The sequence below is a fragment of the Hypanus sabinus genome, chromosome 3, assembly GCF_030144855.1.
Source record: "Hypanus sabinus isolate sHypSab1 chromosome 3, sHypSab1.hap1, whole genome shotgun sequence".
Classification (NCBI taxonomy): Eukaryota; Metazoa; Chordata; class Chondrichthyes; order Myliobatiformes; family Dasyatidae; genus Hypanus; species Hypanus sabinus.
Window position 1 is genome coordinate 4,604,956 of NC_082708.1, and position 20,066 is coordinate 4,625,021.

The following is a 20,066-nucleotide window of genomic DNA, read 5'->3' on the forward strand; positions in this document are numbered from 1 at the left end:
TCTTTTAAAAACAAAGGGCAAGGGGTGAGAAACAGGAGATCAACATGAGCAATGGTCCAGGGCATTAATCATGAAGCTTTTCATTCTACAATATCCTGTTTACACAGATTCTCCAAAGCGTCTAGGACACATAAACATGAACCTAAATGTGAGTCAGGTCCTTCAGCTTCACCTCGTTCTTAGAGCTTACAAATCAGAAACATCACAAGTGAAGAACGAGAAAAGGTTTAAACTTACCGACTTTTTGTTTAGCTGACTGCTATCAAATCCTGTGGTTACATCCCTTATGTGCAAAATCTCAAATGGGCCACAGAAACGAGGATATTGATTTTCTGTCTCACATGTCCGAAGCCGATCGAAAATTCTCTTAATTGTAGAAGGGTCATAGCATTTAAAATAAGATGTCCTTGAGATGTGATAACCATACCTAAACATAGAAGGTGAACACCAGTTATCAGTTTCCAGGCCTGAACTTGCAGCTAGTTTCTCTTTTAGAATATAGGACAGTACAGCACAGGCACTTTTGCCCACAATGTTGTGTTCACCTTTTAACAAACTCCAAGATCAATCTAATCTTTCCCTCCCACACAACCCTCCATTTTTCTTTCATCCACGTGTTTCCGTGGTGGGGGAGCTGCCTGGCCTCAGCTATAGTGAGGACTAGGCTTCAAGTCACGGTGTCACCTACTTACAGCCACCCAGAGTGGTGCTTCATCGCGGGTAGTGTGGTGTGGCGTCTTGAACAGAGTCGATGCTGCCCTCCCAGAGTTTCCTTTGGCAGAAGACAAGCTTTGTTGTGGACAAATCCGGATTTTTTTGGCTGCATTCAGTGGACTCGGCCTCAAACCATGGGGTTGCCAGCTATACAGCTGCCAGGGGAGCCGGTGTTTTCCCAGTGGAGCAGCGTGGTGCAGTTGTAGTCGACTGAAGATTTCAAATGGTCTGAGGGGTCTGGACTAAATAAGTATATACTTGTGCGGTTGTGTTTTGGCTAATATTCTATAAGTGATGTATATGCAAGGACTGGGCCTCAAGCTGCAGTGTCGTCGTGGGGGGATGGGGGGGGGCGCATTGGGACTCTTATTCAGTGATTGTGATTGTGTGTGTGTTGTACTGTGTGTGACTGTTGGTACTATGTTTTACACATTGAGCCCGTAGAAATGCTGTCTCATTTGGCTGTATTCATGTATTCATGAATAGTTGAATGACAGTTAAACTTGAATTGAATTATCTAAGAGTCTCTTAAAAATTTCTAATGTATCTGCCTTAACCACCACCCCGGCAGTGCACTCTACATACCCACCACTCTCTGTGGTAAAAAAAAGCCCATCTCTGACATCCCCCTACCCCCATACAGTATTTTTCTCCAATCACCTTAGAATTATGCCTCCTTGTGTTAGCCACCCTGGGAAAAAGTCTCTGTCTGTTCACCTGATCTATACCTCTTAACATCTTGTACAAGTCACATCTCACCCACCACTCTTGTGGTTAAAAAAACCCCTTTATTACATGAATATTAACAGTGAGGAATACAGGGATATAGATCGCCATCCAAGAATCCAAAATTGGGAAGTAAGCACCCTCAAATTCAAGTCTGGTTTCTCTGCATCATCCCATTAACATGCATCAACTTTACAAATAGGAGAAAATCTGCAGCAGATGCTGGAAATCCAAGCAACACTCACAAAATGTTGGAGGAACCTAGCAGGTCAGGCATCAGGACAGATTCTGATGAAGGGTTTCGGTGTGTTACGTCGACTATGCTTTTTTCCATAGATGCTGTCTGGCTTATTGTTCCTCCAGCATTTTGTATGTGTTGCATCAATTTTACAAGTATATTTAGTTTTCCAGGGTTAAATCTTCCATTTCCCTTCAACACATTAAATAAATCATAAGAGCATAAGACATAGGAGCAGAATTAGGCCATCTGGCCCATATGAGTTTGCTCCGTCATTCAATCATGGCTGATCCTTTTTTTTCTCCTCCTCTACCCTAGTTCTCAGCCTTCTTCCCGTAACCTTTGGTGCCATGTCTGATCAAGAACCTATCAATCTCTGCCTTAAATACACCCAATGACCTGGCCTCAACAGCTGCATGTGGCAACAAATTCCACAAATTCACCCCCCTTTGTCTAAAGAAATTACTCTGCATCTCTCTTTTGAAAGAGTGTCCCACTATCCTGAGGCTGTGCCCTCTTGCCTTAGACTCTCCCACCATGGAAACATCCTTTCCACATCTACTCTGTCTAGACCTTTCAATATTCAAAAGGTTTCAATGAGATCCCCCCTCATCCTTCTAAATTCCAGTGAGTACAGACCCAGAGCTATCAAATATTCCTCATATGATAACTCTTTCATTCCTGGAATCATCCTTGTGAACCTCCTCTGGACCCTCTCCAATGCCAGCACATCTTTTCTTAGATGAGGGGCCCAAAACTGTTCACAATACTCAAGGTGAAGCCTCACCAGTGCCTTGTAAAGCCTCAGCATCACATCCTTGCTCTTGTATTCTAGACCCCTTGAAATGATTGCTAACAGGGCATTTGCACTCTTCACCACCATCTCAACCTTTGACCTTTAGTGTGCTCTGCACAAGGACTCCCAAGTCCCTTTGCATCTCAGATTTTAGAATTTTCTCCATTTAGAAAATAGTCCACACATTTGTTTCTACTAACAAAGTGCATGACCATGCATTTTCCAACATTGTATTTCATTTGCCACTTTCTTGCCCATTCTCCTAATCTGTCTAAGTCCTTCTGCATCCTACCTGTTTCCTCAACACTATCTGCCCCTCCACCAATTTTCGTATCATTTGCAAACTTGCCACAAAGCCATTTATTCCATCATCTTAATCATTGATATACAGCATAAAAAGAAGCGGTTCCAACACCAGCCCTGCGGACTGTTAGCCAACTAGTCACTGGCAGCTAACCAGAAAAGGATCCTTTTATTTGCACTCACTGCCTCTTACCAATCAGTCAATGTTCTAACCATGTTAGCAACTTTCCTGTAATACCATGGGTTCTTAACTTGGTAAGCAACCTCATGTGTGGCATGTTGTCAAAGGCCTTCTGAAAGCTCAAACGTACAACATCCACTGCATCCCCTTTGTCTATCCTACTTGTAATCTCCTCAAAGAATTCCAACATGTTGATCGGGCAAGATTTTCCCTGAAGGAAACCATACTGACTTTGTACTATCTTGTCCTGTGTCACCAAGAACTCCATTACCTCATCCTTAACAACCATTGAGGTCAGGTGAACTGGTCTATAATTTCTTTTCAGCTGCCTTCCTCCTTTCTTCGAGTGGAGTAACATGTTTTCAAAAGATCATTTCTAATGCCACCTTAATCTCTAATGCTTCCTCTTTCAGAACCCTAGGGTGCAGTTCATCTGGTCTGGGCAACTTGTATACCTTTAGGTTTTTCATCTTTTTGAGCACCTTCTCTCTTGTAATAGTAACTGCACCCACTTCTCTTCCTTTACACACCGCAACATCAGGCACACTGCTAGTGTCTTCCACAGTGAAGACTGATGCAAAATACTCGTTTAGTTCATCAGCCATCTCCTTGTCCCCTGTTATTTTCTAGAAGTCCTATATCCACTCCCATTTCTCTTTTGTTTCTAACATATATGAAAAAAAAACTTTTACTATTCACTTCGATATTATTTGCTAACTTTCTTTCATATTTTATCTTTTCTCTTCTAATGTGTTTTTAGTTTTTTAATTTTTTTAGTTGCTCTGTGTAGGTTTTTAAAAACTTCCCAATCCTCCATCTTCCCACTAATGTTTGCTTTGTTGTGTGCCCTTTCTTTTTCTTTTACAATAGCTTTGACTTCCCTTGGCAGCCATGGTTGTACTATTTTTCCATCTGAGCATTTTTGCAATACATATGTCCTGCACCTTCCTCATTTCCCCCCAGAAATGCAAGCCATTGCTGCTCTGCTGTGATCCCTGTCAGCAGCTCCTTCCAATTTACTTTGGCCAACTTCTCTCTCGTACCACTGTAATTTCTCTTACTCCACTGAAATACTGCTACATCAGACTTTACTTTCTCCCTATCAAATTTCAAGTTGAACTCAATCATATTGTGGTCACTGGTTCCTAAGTGTTATTTTACCTTAAGCTCCCTAATCACCTCCGGTTCATTTCATAACACCCAATCTAATACAGTTGATGCCCTAGTAGGTTCAATGCCAAACTGCTCTAAAAAGCTAACTCTTAGGCATTCAACAAACTCACTCTCTAGAGATCCATTACCAACCCAATTTCCCCAAATCGACCTGCATATTAAAATCTCCCACGACTCCCATAACATTGCCCTTTTTAACATGCCTTTTTTATTTGCTGTTGAAATATGTGGTTGAGCCACAGGAAAAAATAATTTCAAGCAACATAAGCACAAAATGCTGGAGGAACTCAGCAGACTAGGCAGCATCAATGGAAAAAGAACAGTCGATGTTTTGGGCTGTGACCCTTCGGCAAGACTTGGAGTAAAAAAGCTGAGGAGTCGATTTAAAATGTGGGGGAGGGGAGAGAGAAACAAGGTAATAGGTGAAACCAGGAGGGGAGGATGAAGTAAATAGTTGGGAAGTTGATTGGTGAAAGAGATATAGGGCTGGAGAAGGCAGGCAGGGTTAGAAAGCCATGGAAGAAAGAAAAGGGGGGGAGAAGCGTCAAAGGGAGGTGATGGGCAGCCCAAGAGATAAGGTGAGAGAAGGAAAAGGGGACGGGGACTGTTGAGAGAGAGCAGGGCAGCCATTATCAGAAATTCAAGGTATCGATGTTCATACCATCAGGTTGGAGGCTACCCAGACGGAATACAATGTGTTGTTCCTCCAACCGGAGTGTGGACTCATCGCGACAGTAGCCATGTATTGACATATTGGAATGGGAATGGGAAGTGGAATTAAAATGGTTGGTCACTGGAGCATAGGTGCTTGGTGACAGTCTCCCAAGCTACGTTGGGTCTCACCAATATACAGGGAGCCACACCGGGAGCAGTGGACACAGTAAATGACCCCAATAGATTCACAGGTGAAGTGTCACTTCACCTGGAAGGACTGTTTGGGGAGGTGTAGGGGCAGGTGTAGCACTTGTTCCGCTTGCAAGGATAAATGCTAGGAGGGAGATCAGTGAGGAGGGACAAAAATACAAGGGAGTTGCATAGGGAGCATTCCCTCCAGAAAGCATAAAGTGGGTGGGGTGGGGGGGGGGTTGGAAGGGAAAGATGTGTTTGGTGGTGGGATCCCATTGGAGATGGTGGAAATTCTGAAGAATTATGTTTGGTTGGTTGGAGTCCTTGAAAATGAGTCCTTACGTTATGGGAATTGTTCAGTGATGGGATGACTGAAGTTGAGTGAATTTCCTTCATTGTGTGGCATATCACATGACATGGGCGATCATGGTCCATGATTGTGCCTTGCAAATTTTTCTACTAAGTGGTTTGCCATTGTCTTCTTCTGGGCAGTGTCTTTACAACATGGGTGACCCCAGCCAATATCAATATACTTTAGAGATTGTCTGCCTGGTGTCAGTGGTCATATAACCAGGACTTACAATGTGAACCAGCTGATTATACGACCGTCCACCACCTGCTCCCATGGCTTCATATGACTCTGATCGGGGGGCTAAGCAGGTGATACACCTTGTCCAAGGGTCATCTGCAGGCTAGCAGAGGAAAGAACCGCCTTACATCTCCTTTGGTTGAGATGCATTTCCATCCTGCCACCCATAATCCCCTCTAACTCAAGAGCCGGATGGTTGAGGATTAATACTGTTCCTAAACCTGGTGGTGAAAGTCCTGAGGCTCCTGTACCTTTTCCCTTATGATGGCAGTGAGAAGAGATCATGGCCTGAGTGGTGAGAGTGTCTGATAATGGATGCTGCTTTTCTGGGATCATGTTCCATGTGGATGTGTTCACTGGTGGAGAGGGGTTTACCTGTGATGGACCTGCCATATCCACCACTTTTTGTAGGATTTTCCATTTAAGGGCATTAGTGTTTCCAAACCAGGCTGTGATACAGCAAATCAGTATACTCTCCACAACACATCTATAGAAGTTTGTCAAAATTTTGGATGTCATGCCGAATCTTCGTGAACTCCTCAGGAAGTAGAGGCACTACTGCTGTGCTTTCTTTGTAATTGCACTTATGTGATGGACCCAGGACAGGCTCTCTGGAATGATAACAGTCAGGAATTTAACACTGCTGACTCTTCCACCTCAGATCACCTGATGAGGACTGGTTCATAGACCTCCTTTTCTAGCTCCTGAAGTCAATAATCAGCTTCTTGGTCTTGCTGACACTGAGTGAGAGGCTGTTGTGGCGCTACTCAGCCAAATTTTCAGTCTCCCTCCTATATGTTGATTCACCACAATCTTTAATTTGGCCAACAACAGTGATGTCGTCAGCAAACTTAAATATGACATTTGAGCTGTGCTTAGCCACACAGTCATAAGTGTAAAGCAAGTAGAACAGGGATTAAGCAGTTGGAGATTGTAGAGGTGGGTACCTCAGACTGCTGAAGTGAGAGGCTAAAGATGTCAGTGAACACTCCAGTTGACAGCACAGGTCTTTAATACTCAGCCAGGTATCCATCTGGGCAGGATGCATTCCATGGGTTCACCCTCTCACATCAACCTCTGATACTGAACTAGCTCAGAACTGGCCCATAGCCCTCTGAAACCCTCCTATCCATGTACTTATCAGAATCAGGTTTAATACCAGCAGCATATGTTGAGAAAATTGTTAACCTTGCGGCAGCAGTAAAATGCAATACATAATAACAGAGAAAAATGTGAATTATAGTAAGTGTGTAGAGAGTTAAATATACAGTTGAAGTCAGAAGTCTACATACACCTTAGCCAAATACATTTAAACTCAGTTTTTCACAATTCCTGACGTTTAATTCTAGAAAACATTACCTGTCTTAGGTCAGTTGGGGTCACTACTTTATTTTAAGAATGTGAAATGTCAGAATAATAGTAGAGAGAATGATTTATTTCAGCTTTTATTTCTTTCATCATTTTCCCAGTAGGTCAGAAGTTTACATACACTTTGTTAGTATTTGGTAGCATTGCCTTTAAATTGTTTAACTTGGGTCAAACGCTTTGGGTAGCCTTCCACAAGCTCCTCACAGTAAGTTGCTGGAATTTTGTTCCATTCCTCCAGACTGTAACTGAGTCAGGTTTGTAGGCCTCATTACTCGCACATGCTTTTTCAGTTCTGCCCACCCTATCAATGTGTGCAGTAACTTTGAGGGATCTTTGGATGTGAATCCCAAGAGCCATCCATTCCTCAACACTCATAAGAATCCTGCAATTAACCATGTATTCTGCCTTCAAATTCAACCTTCCGCTTCACACTTTTCTGGGCTGAACACCATCAGCCCAGCTCTACATCCTCTCAATGTCCTGTTGTAACCTACAACAACCTTCTACACCATCCACACGACCACCTACCTTTGTGATGTCTTTCAGTTCAGTATAGTTTAGAAAGCATTTTGAGTTGGTGTAGATGCGATGTTTAGAGAAAACTGCTCAGTATCACAGGTGTGAACACTTAATGACAGGAAGATGAGTGCTACTCACTATCAAACAGACACTACTCACATGTGTTTTTTCTCCCCCCTCTTCTTCATTTCCCCATTCTGCTCCTCCCCCTATCTCTTACCTCTTGTCCTCACCTGCCTATCACTAATTCCCCCCCCCCCCACAGTGTTCCTCCTCCTTCCCTTTCTCCTATGGCCCAGTCCTTTCCCATCAGATTCCTTCTCCAGCCCTTTGCCTTTTCCACCCATCATCTCCCAGCTTCTTACTTCATCCCCTCCCCCACCCACCTGGCTTCACCTATCATCTTCTAGCCTGTCCTCCACCTTCTTATTCTGACTTTTGCCCTCTTTCTTTCCAGTCCTGATGAAGGATCTCAGCCTGAAACATTGACTGTTTATTCCCTTCCATAGATATTGCCTGCCCTGCTGAGTTCCTCCAGCATTGTGAGTGTGTTGTTCTGATTTGCTTTCAGGTGGAAGGCTGCATTATTCTAACTCTGGGCATCTTGGTTAACAATTCTCTCTCTGCTTTGTGGACCTTGCTCTGTACCTTTTGACTCTTGCTTCCTACATTACAATAGCCTAAACCAGGGGTCGGCAACCCGCGGCTCCGGAGCTGCATCCGGCTCTTTCATCTCTGTGCTGCGGCTCCCTGTGGCTTTGGAAAATAAATGATGAGTATTTAATTAAAATGTATTTTATGTTAGTTTGTTAGTTTTTGAAATGTAATTCTAAATTTGAAGATTATGGTGATCTTGTACAATCTAAATAAAACGTGTTTTTTGTCGCTATTAATATACATCACCACGGCCAATGCCTGACACCCGTCAGTGCGTGATTTCTTTTAATTTTTCGATCCAAGGTAGGCTAACTATGGAGAATTCTAAAAAAAGAAAAGTGACTGCAGAAAACAGAACGTTTAATGATACGTGGGCAGATTCATTTGCTTTCACTGCTGACGAGACTGGTTTACCGGTATGCTTAATATGCAATGAGAAACTAGCAAACAACAAAAAGTCAAAAGTCAAGTCAAAAGTCGCAAGACATTTCCAGAATAAACACGCAGCCTTTGCTCAAAAATATCCGGATGGCGATGAGAGAAAAAAAGCCGTTTCGGAACTGATGCAGAAGGTTGATCTGAGCAAAAATCATTTCAAGAAGTGGATGAAGTCTGGAAAATCAACTACATATGCTAGTTTTTTTGCCACTCAGGAAATAAGTCAGGCACGGGAAGCAGTTTACAGATGGTGAATATATAAAACAGGGACTTTAAAATTCACGGACTTTAAAAACAAGAGTGAAATTGTGCAGAAAATCAGGGATATGCCCCTCTCTGCAAAGACTGTCAAAGACAGAACCATAAAAATGGCAGAAGACATCACAAGACAGCAAATTAATGACATCAATTCAGCTGTGGCCTACTTGATTGCCTGTGACTAGTCTAAAGACAAAGGTGATATTGAACAAATAGCGCTGTTCTGCCGGTATGTAAACTCTGCCGGGCCACAGGAAGAAATGATTGAGTTGATACCTCTAAAAGACCAAACACGGGGGGAAGGACATCTGTGAGGCTGTCTTGAATTGTTTAAGAGCCAAAGGAATAAAGACCACCCACCTGGTGTCAGTAGCTACTGATGGGGCACCAAGTATGACAGGAGCGCAAAAGGGATTTGTGGCTTTACTGCAGAAGTCGCTGGACAGAAAGCTGCTGACTTTTCACTGCATCTTGCACCAAGAGGCACTGTGCGCTCAAACATTTCCTCCAGAATGCACAGAAGTAATGGATGTTGTCATTCAGATTGTCAATAAAATAATGGCAAAAAGTTTAAATCACCGTCAATTCCGTTTGTTACTGGACGAGCTGGAAAGTGCATATTCTGATCTCCTGCTGCACAACAAAGTCCGGTGGTTGTCAAGAGGGAAGGTGCTGAAACACTTTGTCGCATGTCTGGAAGAAGTGAAAACTTTCCTGGGCAGCAAAGGGCTCACCTTTCCTGAGGTGGAACAGCCAGAGTGGCTGGAAAAGCTACACTTCATGGTAGACATGACAGTGCACCTGAACACGCTGAACACAGCTCTTCAGGGGAAAGGACGCACAGCTCTGCACATGTTGGAGGATGTTTTGGCAGAGCTTCTGGAGCGCTTGCCAGAGATTTACAGAAAGGCACATTGTCTCACTTCCCCAATTTGAGAGAGTTCAAACAAGCTCACGACATGATAAGTTCGGAGTATTTACATTCTGCAATCATCGCAATGCAAACATCATTTGGGAAACGCTTCTGTGAGTTCAGAGAGGAAAAAAACACATTATCCTTCCCGGTCACTCCCCTAAGCATCGATCCATCCCTACTGAATACGACTGCATTGGCAGGTGTGAGTCAACCTGATCTTGAGATGGAACTGGCCGACATAGCCGACAAAGACATATGGGTGTCCAAGTTTAGACGCTTGACAGCAGGCCTTGAAGATGTTGCCCGTCAGAAGGCCGTTCTTGCTCAGAATCACAAATGGAGTGATATTAAAAACCTCCCCAAACTGGACAAACTTGTGTTCGAAACATGGAATGCTATCCCCGACATTTATGTAAACATTAAAAAGTATGTGCTTGGAGTCCTGTTGATCTTTGGATCCACATATGTATGTGAGCAGGTGTTCTCCAACATGAACTTTATTAAAAACAAACATCGCGCACGCCTCACAGATGACAGCTTGTGATCCTGTGTAAAGATGAAGGTGACGTCATATAGCCCTGATGTGCAGTCGCTGTGCGCTGAGGTCCAGGAGCAGAAATCCCATTAACCAAGTATGATAAATATTTTAATTGCCTATTATTTTACGTATATTCATATTTTTTCATTGTTCAGTGAAATAGTCCTTTTATTTTTCAGGTTGACAGCTGGCTGACGTTATTTTTGGTTTGCTGCTGGCAGACAATTTAAGTTTGGCGTTTTTCATTAATACAAGAAGGACTCAAATAGACATTGAGTATTTTACTTAAAAGTAACCTTCAACCCAACGACTTTTTTTCGGAGTTCAAAATGTTTTTGTTGCATGCAGAAATGTAATTTCGTTTTCTCTGCAGGAGTTCATCGATTTCAAAAATGCAACACATTATAGTTTGTTTATACATAGCATAAAAGCAAAAAAAAACGCTGTATGCAGTGTTATTTCATTTTAAATGTCAAACGGGTTTTGTGGCTCCCAGTGTTTTCTTTTCTGTGGGAAACGGGTCCATATGGCTCTTTCAGTGGTAAAGGTTGCCGACCCCTGGCCTAAACAAAGGAGATTCTGCAGATGCTGGTAATTTGTTCCTCCCCCACCGGAGATGCTGCTTGACTTACCGAGTTCCTCCAAGTATTGTGTGTGCGTGCGTTAGTGTGTTACAATAATGTCTATGCTGACTTCTTCAAGAGCACTTTGGGACAGCAGACTTTATAGAGATAAAGTGTTTCATGACGATGAAACTTATACAATATAAACATGTGATACATGCAGTCTTACCTGGAGCCTTTATGGCAAGAAAATATAAACCTGTTGATGGTGTAACTTGGAGCTATATATTCACAAATGGAATTTTAAAATTAAAATATGACAGAGAAAGCGCACGATCTTTGAAAAAGACCTAATGTACTCTGTGTTCCTCCAGGTGTCCTGGTTTCATGGACGTACAGAACACAGAACATTACTGTACAGGCCTTGCTGCCCAAATGTTGTGCCGACCCTTTAACCCACTCCAAGATCAATGTAGCCCTTGCCTCCCATATAGCCCTCCATTTTTCAATCATCCATGGGCCTATCTAAGAGTCTCTTAAATGTCCCTAATGTATCGGACACCACCACCACTCTTGGCAGGGCGTCCAGACACACACCTCCCACTCTCTGTGTAACAAACTAACCTCTGACATCCTCACTATATTTTACTCCAATCACCTTAAAAGGACACTCTCTTGTATTAGCCATTTCTGCCCTGGGAAAAAGTCTCTGAATATCCACTTGATCTACGCCTTTATCAACTTATACTCCTCTATCAAGTCACCTCACTCCAGAGAGGAATGCCTTAGCTTGCTCCACTTCTCCTCATAAGACAAGCCGAGTTCCTCCAGCATTTTATGCATGTTACTCACGTTTTGTAAATATTTTTCAACTGCTTGACTATGGTGAGGCTCGTGGTTTCCAGATACGCTGCCATTTCTGCCACGATTACTGCTGCGCTCACCCCGTCCTTATCAAGCGTTAGGGTGCCACACATAAAGCCTAAAGGAACAAGAGGAAGGGCAGGTTCACCTGCGAGTGTGAGCAGTATGGGTGTGGAAAGCAGTCAAGGAAACCTGAGAGTGCACAGCATGTCCACCAGAAAAGAGAATAACATCAGGCACTTCCAGTACTCACAAATGCAGTGTTAGCATCACTTCCCAGGGGACTAGATCTGCAAACCAGGGTTGTGATGCTGAGGCTTTATAAGGCATTACTGAGACTGCACTTGGAGTATTGTGAGCAGTTTTGGGTATCATATCTAAAAAAGGGTGTGGTGGCATTGGAAAAGGTCCAGAGGAGTTTCACAAGAACGATTCCGTGAATGAAAGGGTTAATGTACCAGTAGTATTTTATGGGTCTGTACTTGCTGGAATTTAGAAGAATGAGGGATGATATCATTAAAGCCTAGTGAATATTGAAAGGTCTAGATAGAGTGGACGTGGAGAGGATACTTTCTATACTAGGGAGTCCAAGACCAGAAGGCACAGCCTCCAGAACAGGAGGAATTTGTTTAGCCAGAGTGTGGTGAATCTGTGAAATTCATTGCCACAGGTGACAGTGGAGGCTAGGTCACTGGTACATTTAAGGTGGAGGTTGACAGGGTCTTGATTTGTCAGGACATCAAAAGGTTACAGGAGAATGGGATTGAGAGGGATAATATATCAGTGGAGCAGACTCATTGGGCTGAATGGCCTAATTTCGCTCCTATGCCTTACGTCTTTAAAGTTTTATCAAATCTACGATATAGATGTTCGTGTGAATTGGACTGTCACATACTCTATAAAAATGTACATACATACACACATAGGCAGCTTAAAAAAATTACAAACATGAGAAAATCTGCAGATGCTGGAAATCCAAAGCAATCCATTGCAGTAAGAGGTCAACAGGTCAGGCAGCATCTATAGAAGTGAGTAAACAGTCAATGTTTCAGGCTGAGAACCTTCTTCAGGACTGAGAGGAAGGGGAGAGATGCCTGAATTAAAAAGGTGGAGAGAGGGTAAAGACGATAGCTGGAAGGTGATAGGTGAAATGAGGTGGATGAGAAAGGTCAAGGGTTGAAGAAAAAAAGAATCAGATAGGAAAGGTAATGGACAATAGGAGAAAGGGAAGGAGGAGGGGGACCCAGGGGAACTAATCCGCAGGTAGAGAAAGTAAAAGGTCAGAGTGGGGAGACAGAAAAAGGAGTGGAGGGGGTGGGAGGGAATTTTGTTCAGCAGAAGAAATTGGTGTTCATACCACCAAGTTGGAGGATACCAAGACACAATATAAGGAGTTACTCCTCCACCCTGAGGTTTGCCTCATTTTAGCAGAAGAGGTGGCCACAGATCGATATATCGGAAAGGGAAAGGGAAAAGGAATGGGAATTAAAATGTTTGGCCACGGGAAGTCCTGCATGTGGTGGATAGTATGGAGGTTCTGTTCCACCGCACCTGTTCTCCATTCCAGGACAGCAGAGATGTTCTCCTTTAAAGGACAAGATTTCCCTCCTTCTGTTACTGATGCTGCCCTCGTTCGCATCTCTTCCTTTTCCATACAGCTGTGCTCACATCATCTTCCCACCGTCGTAATAGTAATAGAGTCCCTCTTGTCCTTATCTACCACCCTATCAGGTTCCGTATCCAATAAATTATCCTCCAAAACTTCTGCCATCTCCAAAAGGATCCTACCATTAAAGATCTGTTTACTCACCCCCACCCCTTATACTTTCCACAAGGATTGCTCCCTCTGTTATTCCCTTCTCCATTAGTCCCTTTCATAATTGCAAATAGCCTAACTGCCATACCTGCCCATTTAACTCCTTCCTCACCTCGATTCAGGGCCCCAAACAGTTCTTCCAGGTGAGGCAACACTAAGCTTGTGTATCTGCTGGGGTTCTCTATTGTGTCCGGTGCTCCTGATGTGGCCTCGTCCACATTAGTGAGACCTGTAGTAATCTGGGGGACCACTTCGTCACGAAGCTCTGCACCATCCACCTCAATTCGAACTTCCCCGTGGTTAAACATTTTAATTCAGATCCTCATACCCATCCTGACATGTCAATCTACGGCCTCCTCCTGTGCCAAGAAGAAGCCAACTTCAGATGGAGGAGCATCGCCTTAAATTTTGTCTGGGTACCCTCCAACTTGATGGCAAGAACACTGATTTCTCCTTCCGGTGAACAAAACTTCACCCCCACCCCTTTCTTGTATTCCCCACTCTTCTCACATGCCTATCACTTCCCCCAGGTCTCCTTCTTCCTTTTCCCCAGTTGTTCACTCTCCTTTCCCATCAGATTCTTTCTTCCCCAGCCCTTGAACTTACCCACCCATCTGGCTTTACCTATCACCTTCCAGCTAAACTCTTTCTCTTCTCCCCGCCTTTTAATTCAGGCATCTCCCCTTTCACTCTCAGTCCTGTTGAAGAGTCTCAGACCACAGTCGTCTGTTTACCCTTTTCCATAGATGCTATCTGACCTGCTGAGCTCTTCCAGCATTTTGTGTGCATTGCTTAAAAAAAAGTAGATAATTAAAATACTTTGCAGTGATATCACAAGAGGAATTTAATCCTGGAGTTCAGTTGATATTCAATGTAGCAGTTAGCATGAAGCTTCATAGAGCCAGCGATCCAGTTTCAATTCCTGTGCAGCCAATTAAGTTCTCCCCGTGACCCCGTGGGTTTCCTGCAGGTTCTCTGGTTACTTCCCACATTCCAAAGCCATATGGATTAATCAAAGCTAGTAGTTGTGGAAGCATGGCAAGACTTGCGGGCTGCCCCCAGCACATCTTTGGACTGTGTTGGTTGTCACTGTGTGAAATGTACATGTGACAAATAAAAGGATCCTTTTCTGGTTGGCTGCCAGTGACTAGTGGTGTTCTACAGGGGTCAGTGATGGGACCACTTCTTGTTATCAATGATTTAGATGATGGACTAGATGGCTTTGTTGCCAAGTTTACAGGTGATATGAAGATTGGTGGAGGGGCAGGTAGTTTTAAATAAAAAGTACCCTTCAGAAGGATTTAGACAGATTAGGAGAATGGGCAAGGAAGTGACAAATAAAAATACAATGTTGGAAATTGCAGGGTCATGCACTTTGGTAGTAGAAATAAATGTGCAGACTACTTCCTAAATAGGGAGAAAATTCAAAACTCTGAGATGCAAAGGGACTTGGGAGTCCTTGTGCAGAACACCCACTCCCCATCCTCACCACATTCTACGGAGGATGTACCGAGAGCGTCCTGAGCAGCTGCATCACTGCCTGGTTCAGGAATTACATAGTCTCGGATCGCAAGACCCTGCAGCGGATAGTGAGGTCAGCTGAGAAGATCATCGGGGTCTCTCCTCCCACTATTATAGACATTTACACCACATGCTGCACCTGCACAGCTAACAGTATTGTGAAGGACCCCACGCACCCCTCACACAAACTCTTCTCCCTCCTGCCATCTGGCAAAAGGTACCAAAGCATTCAGGCTCTCACAACCAGACTGTGCAAGTTTCTTCCCCCAAGCCATCAGACTCCTCAATACTCAGGGTCTAGACTGACATCTACATCGTTTATTATTATATTGTAATTTGTCCTCTACTGTGCCTATTGTTTATTAATTATTGTACTGCCCTGCACTGTTTTGTGCACTATATGTGGTCCTGTGCAGGTCTGTAGTCTAGTGCAGTTTTTATGTTGTTTTACGTAGTCTAGGGTAGTTTTGTGTTGTTTCATGTAACACCAGGGTCCTGGAGGAATGTTGTTTCGTTTTTACTGTGTACTGTACCAGTAGTTTATGGTTGAAATGACAATAAACTTGACTTCACTTGACTTGACTAAAGGTTAACTTGCAGGTAGAGTCGGTGGTGAGGAAGACAAATGTAACGTTAGTATTCATTTCAAGAGGTCCAGAATACAAGAGCAGGGATGTGATGCTGAGGCTTTAGGGCATTGGTGAGTCCTCACCTTGAGTATTGTGAACAGTTTCGGGCTCCTCATCTAAGAAAAGATGTCCTGGCACTGGAGAGGGTCCAGAGGAGGTTCACAAGAATGATTCTGGGAATGAAAGGGTTATCATAGGAGGAACGTTTGACATCTCTGGGTCTGTACTCGCTGGTATTTAAAAGGATGGGGGGGGGGGATCTCATTGAAACCTTTTGAAAGATGAAAGCCCTAGACAGAGTAGATGTGGAAAGGATGTTTCCCATGGTGGGGGAATGTAGGACAAGAGGGCACAGCCTAAGAGCTGCAGAGAAATTTCGTTAGCCAGGGAGTGATGAATTTGTGGAATTTAATACCACAGGCAGCTATGGAAAGCAGGTCATTGGGTGTATTTAAGGCAGAGTTTGATAGGTTCTTGTTTGGACATGGCATTAAAGGTTACGGGCAGAAGGCTACGGCGTGGGGCTGAGGGGAAAGAAAAGGATCAGTCATGATTGAAGGTAGAGCAGATTAGATGGGCCAAATGGCCTAATTCTGCTCCTATATCTTAAGGTGTTAGGGTCTAAATAAAGCTCATCTTTATATTTTCTGGTTTGCATGAGATTGATTATTTTTATTTTAGAGATACAGCATGGGAACAGACCCTTCTTTCCTAACAAGTTTGTACTACCCAATTATACCCATATGACCAATTAATCTACTAACTGGTATGTCTTTGGACTGTGGGAGTAAACCAGAGCACCCAGAGGAAACTCGTGCTCACAAGAAAAATGTACAAACTCCTTACAGACAGCGGTGGAAATTGTACTTGGGCCGCAGTGCTGTAATGGTGTGGCACTAACCACTACACTACCATGCTGCCCCTGTGTTCTTACACTTTCAGAACATAGTTGCAGAACACCTCTTCTACAACTCACACAGAGACGTCACATTTCATTAGGTATGGGGAGAAGGCAGGAGACTTGAACCAGTACGAAAATTGGATTAGCCACAATAAAATGGCAGAGCAGACTTGATAAGCCAACTGGCCTAGCTCCACTCCTATAGTTCATGGTCTTATAATCTTATTGAGGAGGAGTGAGCCCATAGCAGTCACAAGCGGTGGCTGTCTGCTTCTACTGGAGTACAGCATGACAAATACAGAGAAGGTCTCACCAATGGATTCTTCAAATGCAAACAACACCTCCTTTCCACAGTGCAGCAGTTCATCGATCCGGTTTCCAATCCACTTGAACCCCGGCAAAGTTTCCTTAAACAAAACAAATTCAGTTTCAGATTCATTTATTATGTACGTGTGAAAACATACAGTGAAATACATTGTTTGCATTAACAACCAACACAACCTAAGGCTGTGCTGGAGGCAGCCTGCGAGTGTATTGAATATTCAAAGACTTAGAGTTATGTTGAGAGGATGCTTCCTATAGTGAGGGAGTCTGGGACCAGAGGACAGTGTAACTTGATGGGCTAAATGGCCTAATTCTGTTTCCATGCCTTATGATACTATGGTAAGGATTTTTTATAAATACAGAGAATGGTTGTTACTGTCTTTTAAACATATTTAGACATATATTTAAAAAGACAAGGCATAAAATCATACAGTCATAATCTGACAGGCAGACAGAATTCTTTTTCCAGGTTGAAATGTCTAATACCAGAAGGCATGCATTTAAGGTGAGAGGAAGTCAGTTCAAAAGAGATGTGCAGAACAATTTGTTTGTTTAAAAATATATACACAGAGAGTGCTGCGTGCCTGGAATGCGCTGCCTGAAGTGGAGGTAGAGGGAGCTACATTAGCAAATTTTAAGAGCTGGTTAGATAGGCACATGACTGTAAGGAAAATGGAAGGATGTGGACATTGCGTAGACATAAGCAATTAGTTCAGTTGGTAATTTGATGAATAATTGATTTGTGTTCCTGTGCTGTACTGCTCGGTGGCCTATGCAATCTGAGCAAATCGGATTAGAATTGGCAAAAGTTAGTACGGAAGTGGTGGGCTGAACGGCCAGTTTTTTTGCTGTACCAGTCTGTGACTCAGTCCCATAACGCAGCATGGCCTTCTGTACTGAGTCATGGTATGACTAGGGATCTCATACCCTCCAGTGTTTAAATAAAGACAGTATAGATTAATAACTTTCCAGAATCAGAATCAGGTTTAATATCACTTGCAAATGCTGTAAAATTTACTATTTTGCAGAAACAGTACTCTATGCCCATGCGATCTGATTCAGCTCGAGCAGTTTCGTAAATAATAATGGGGAAAAACTGCAGTGTCCAGATGTGCAAAGCTGACAGAGACCTATCCACACAGACTCAAAGCTGTACTTGCTGCCAAAGGTGCATCTACTAAATACTGACTTGAAGGGGGAAACTATGCAATTATTTCATGTTTTATATTTGTAATTAATTTAGATCACTTTATAGAGATCTGTTTTTACTTTGATACGAAAGTGTTTTTCTGTTGATCAGTGTTAAAAATGTCAAATGAAATCGACTGTGATTCAATGTTGTAAAACAATAAAACGTGAAAACCAAGGATTTTGAATATAGACACTGTATGTCACCATATAAGATTCATTTTCTTGCAGACATATTCAGTAAATCCAATAGCCACAATCGAATCAATGAAAGTCCACACCCAACAGTACAGACAGACAACCAGTGTGCAAAAGACAAAATGTGCCAGGATAAAAGAGCCTTAAACACAAAATACTCTGCAGATGCCAGCCAGTGTTAGATGTCTGTACTTAGACTATGTTCTACACAGACTCCACTGTACATAGACCACATTCTATACAGATCCTGCTGTACACAGACCCCACTGGACACAGATCTCACTGTCTACAGACCCCAGTGTACATAGACTACATTCTATGCAGATCCTGCTTTACACAGACACCATGCACACAGATCCCACTGTAAAAACAGACTGACATACTTTATTGATCCCGAGGGAAACTGGGTTTCGTTACAGTTGCACCAACCAAGAACAGAGTAGAAATATAGCAAAATAAAACCAGAAATAATTAAATAATAAGTAAATTATGCCAAGTGGAAATAAGTCCAGGACCAGCCTATTGGCTCAGAGTGTCTGATACTCCGAGGGAGGAGTTATAAAGTTTGATGGCTACAGGTAGGAATGACTTCCTATGACTCTCAGTGTTACATCTCGGTGGAATGAGTCTCTGGCTGAATGTACTCCTGTGCCTAACCAGTACATTATGGAGTGGATGGGAAACATTGTCCAAGATGGCATGCAACTTGGACAGCATCCTCTTTTCAGACACCATCGTCAGAGAGTTCAGTTCCACCCCCACAACATCACTGGCCTTACAAATGAGTTTGTTAATTCTGTTGGAACATAGAACATGGTAAATGGTAGGGCATTGAGGAATGCAGTAGAACAGAGTGATCTAGGAATAATGGTGCATAGTTCCCTGAAGGTGGAATCTCATGTGGATAGGGTGGTGAAGACAGCTTATGGAATGCTGACCTTTATAAATCAGAGCCTTGAGTATAGGAGTTGGGATGTAATGTTAAAATTCTACAAGGCCAAATTTGGAGTCTTGTGTACAGTTCTGGTCACCAAATTATAGGAAAGATGTCAACAAAATAGAGAGAGTACAGAGGAGATTTACTATACTGTTACCTGGGTTTCAGAACCTAAGTTACAGAGAAAGGTTGAACAAGTTAGGTCTTTATTCTTTGGAGCGTAGAAGGTTGAGGGGGGACTTGATAGAGGTATTTAAAATAATGAGGGGGATAGATAGAGTTGACGTGGATAGGCTTTTTCCATTGAGAGTAGGAGAGATTCAAACAAGAGGACATGAGTTGAGAGTTAGGGGCAAAAGTTTAGTGGTAACTTGAGGGGGAACTTCTTTATTCAGAGAGTGGTAGCTGTGTGAGCTTCCAGTAGAAGTGGTAGAGGCAGGTTTGATATTGTCATTTACAAAAAAATTGGATAGGTACATGGATACGAAAGGAATGGAGGGTTATGGGCTGAGTGCAGGTCAATGGGACTTAGTTGAGAGTAAGCATTCAGCACTGCCTGCTTCCGTGCTGTAATTGTTATATGGTTATAAAAACCTTTTAAATTACAAATAAATAAATAATATGTATGTATGTATGTATATATGCATGTAAGTATGGCAAGAGAGCAAACAAAAAATATTGAGGTAGTGTTCATGGATCCATTGTCCATTCAAAAATCTGATGACAGACAAGAAGAAGCTGTTCCTAAAAAGTTGAATGTGTCTCTTCAGGTTCCTGTACCTCTTCCTTGATGGTAGCAATGAGAAGAGGGCACCACTTGGGTGATGGGAATCCTTAATAACGGATGCTGCCTTTTTGAGACGTT

General features: G+C 42.9%; 1 protein-coding gene across 3 annotated transcripts in view; it reads right to left on the minus strand.

Moving 5' to 3' along the window:
* pgm2l1 (phosphoglucomutase 2-like 1) overlaps positions 1–20,066 on the minus strand; it is a 158,551-nt gene that overhangs the window by 20,442 nt on the left and 118,043 nt on the right. For all 3 annotated transcript variants that reach the window (XR_009511050.1, XM_059963567.1, XM_059963566.1), the window contains exons 10-12: positions 16,868–16,961; positions 11,676–11,805; positions 238–427 (exon numbers count right to left, since the gene is read on the minus strand). Coding sequence is in view for 2 of the 3 variants with exons in the window: in XM_059963567.1 (XP_059819550.1) it covers positions 238–427; positions 11,676–11,805; positions 16,868–16,961 (414 nt within the window). In the remaining variant the exon portion in view is untranslated. The remainder of the gene's footprint in view (positions 1–237; positions 428–11,675; positions 11,806–16,867; positions 16,962–20,066) is intronic.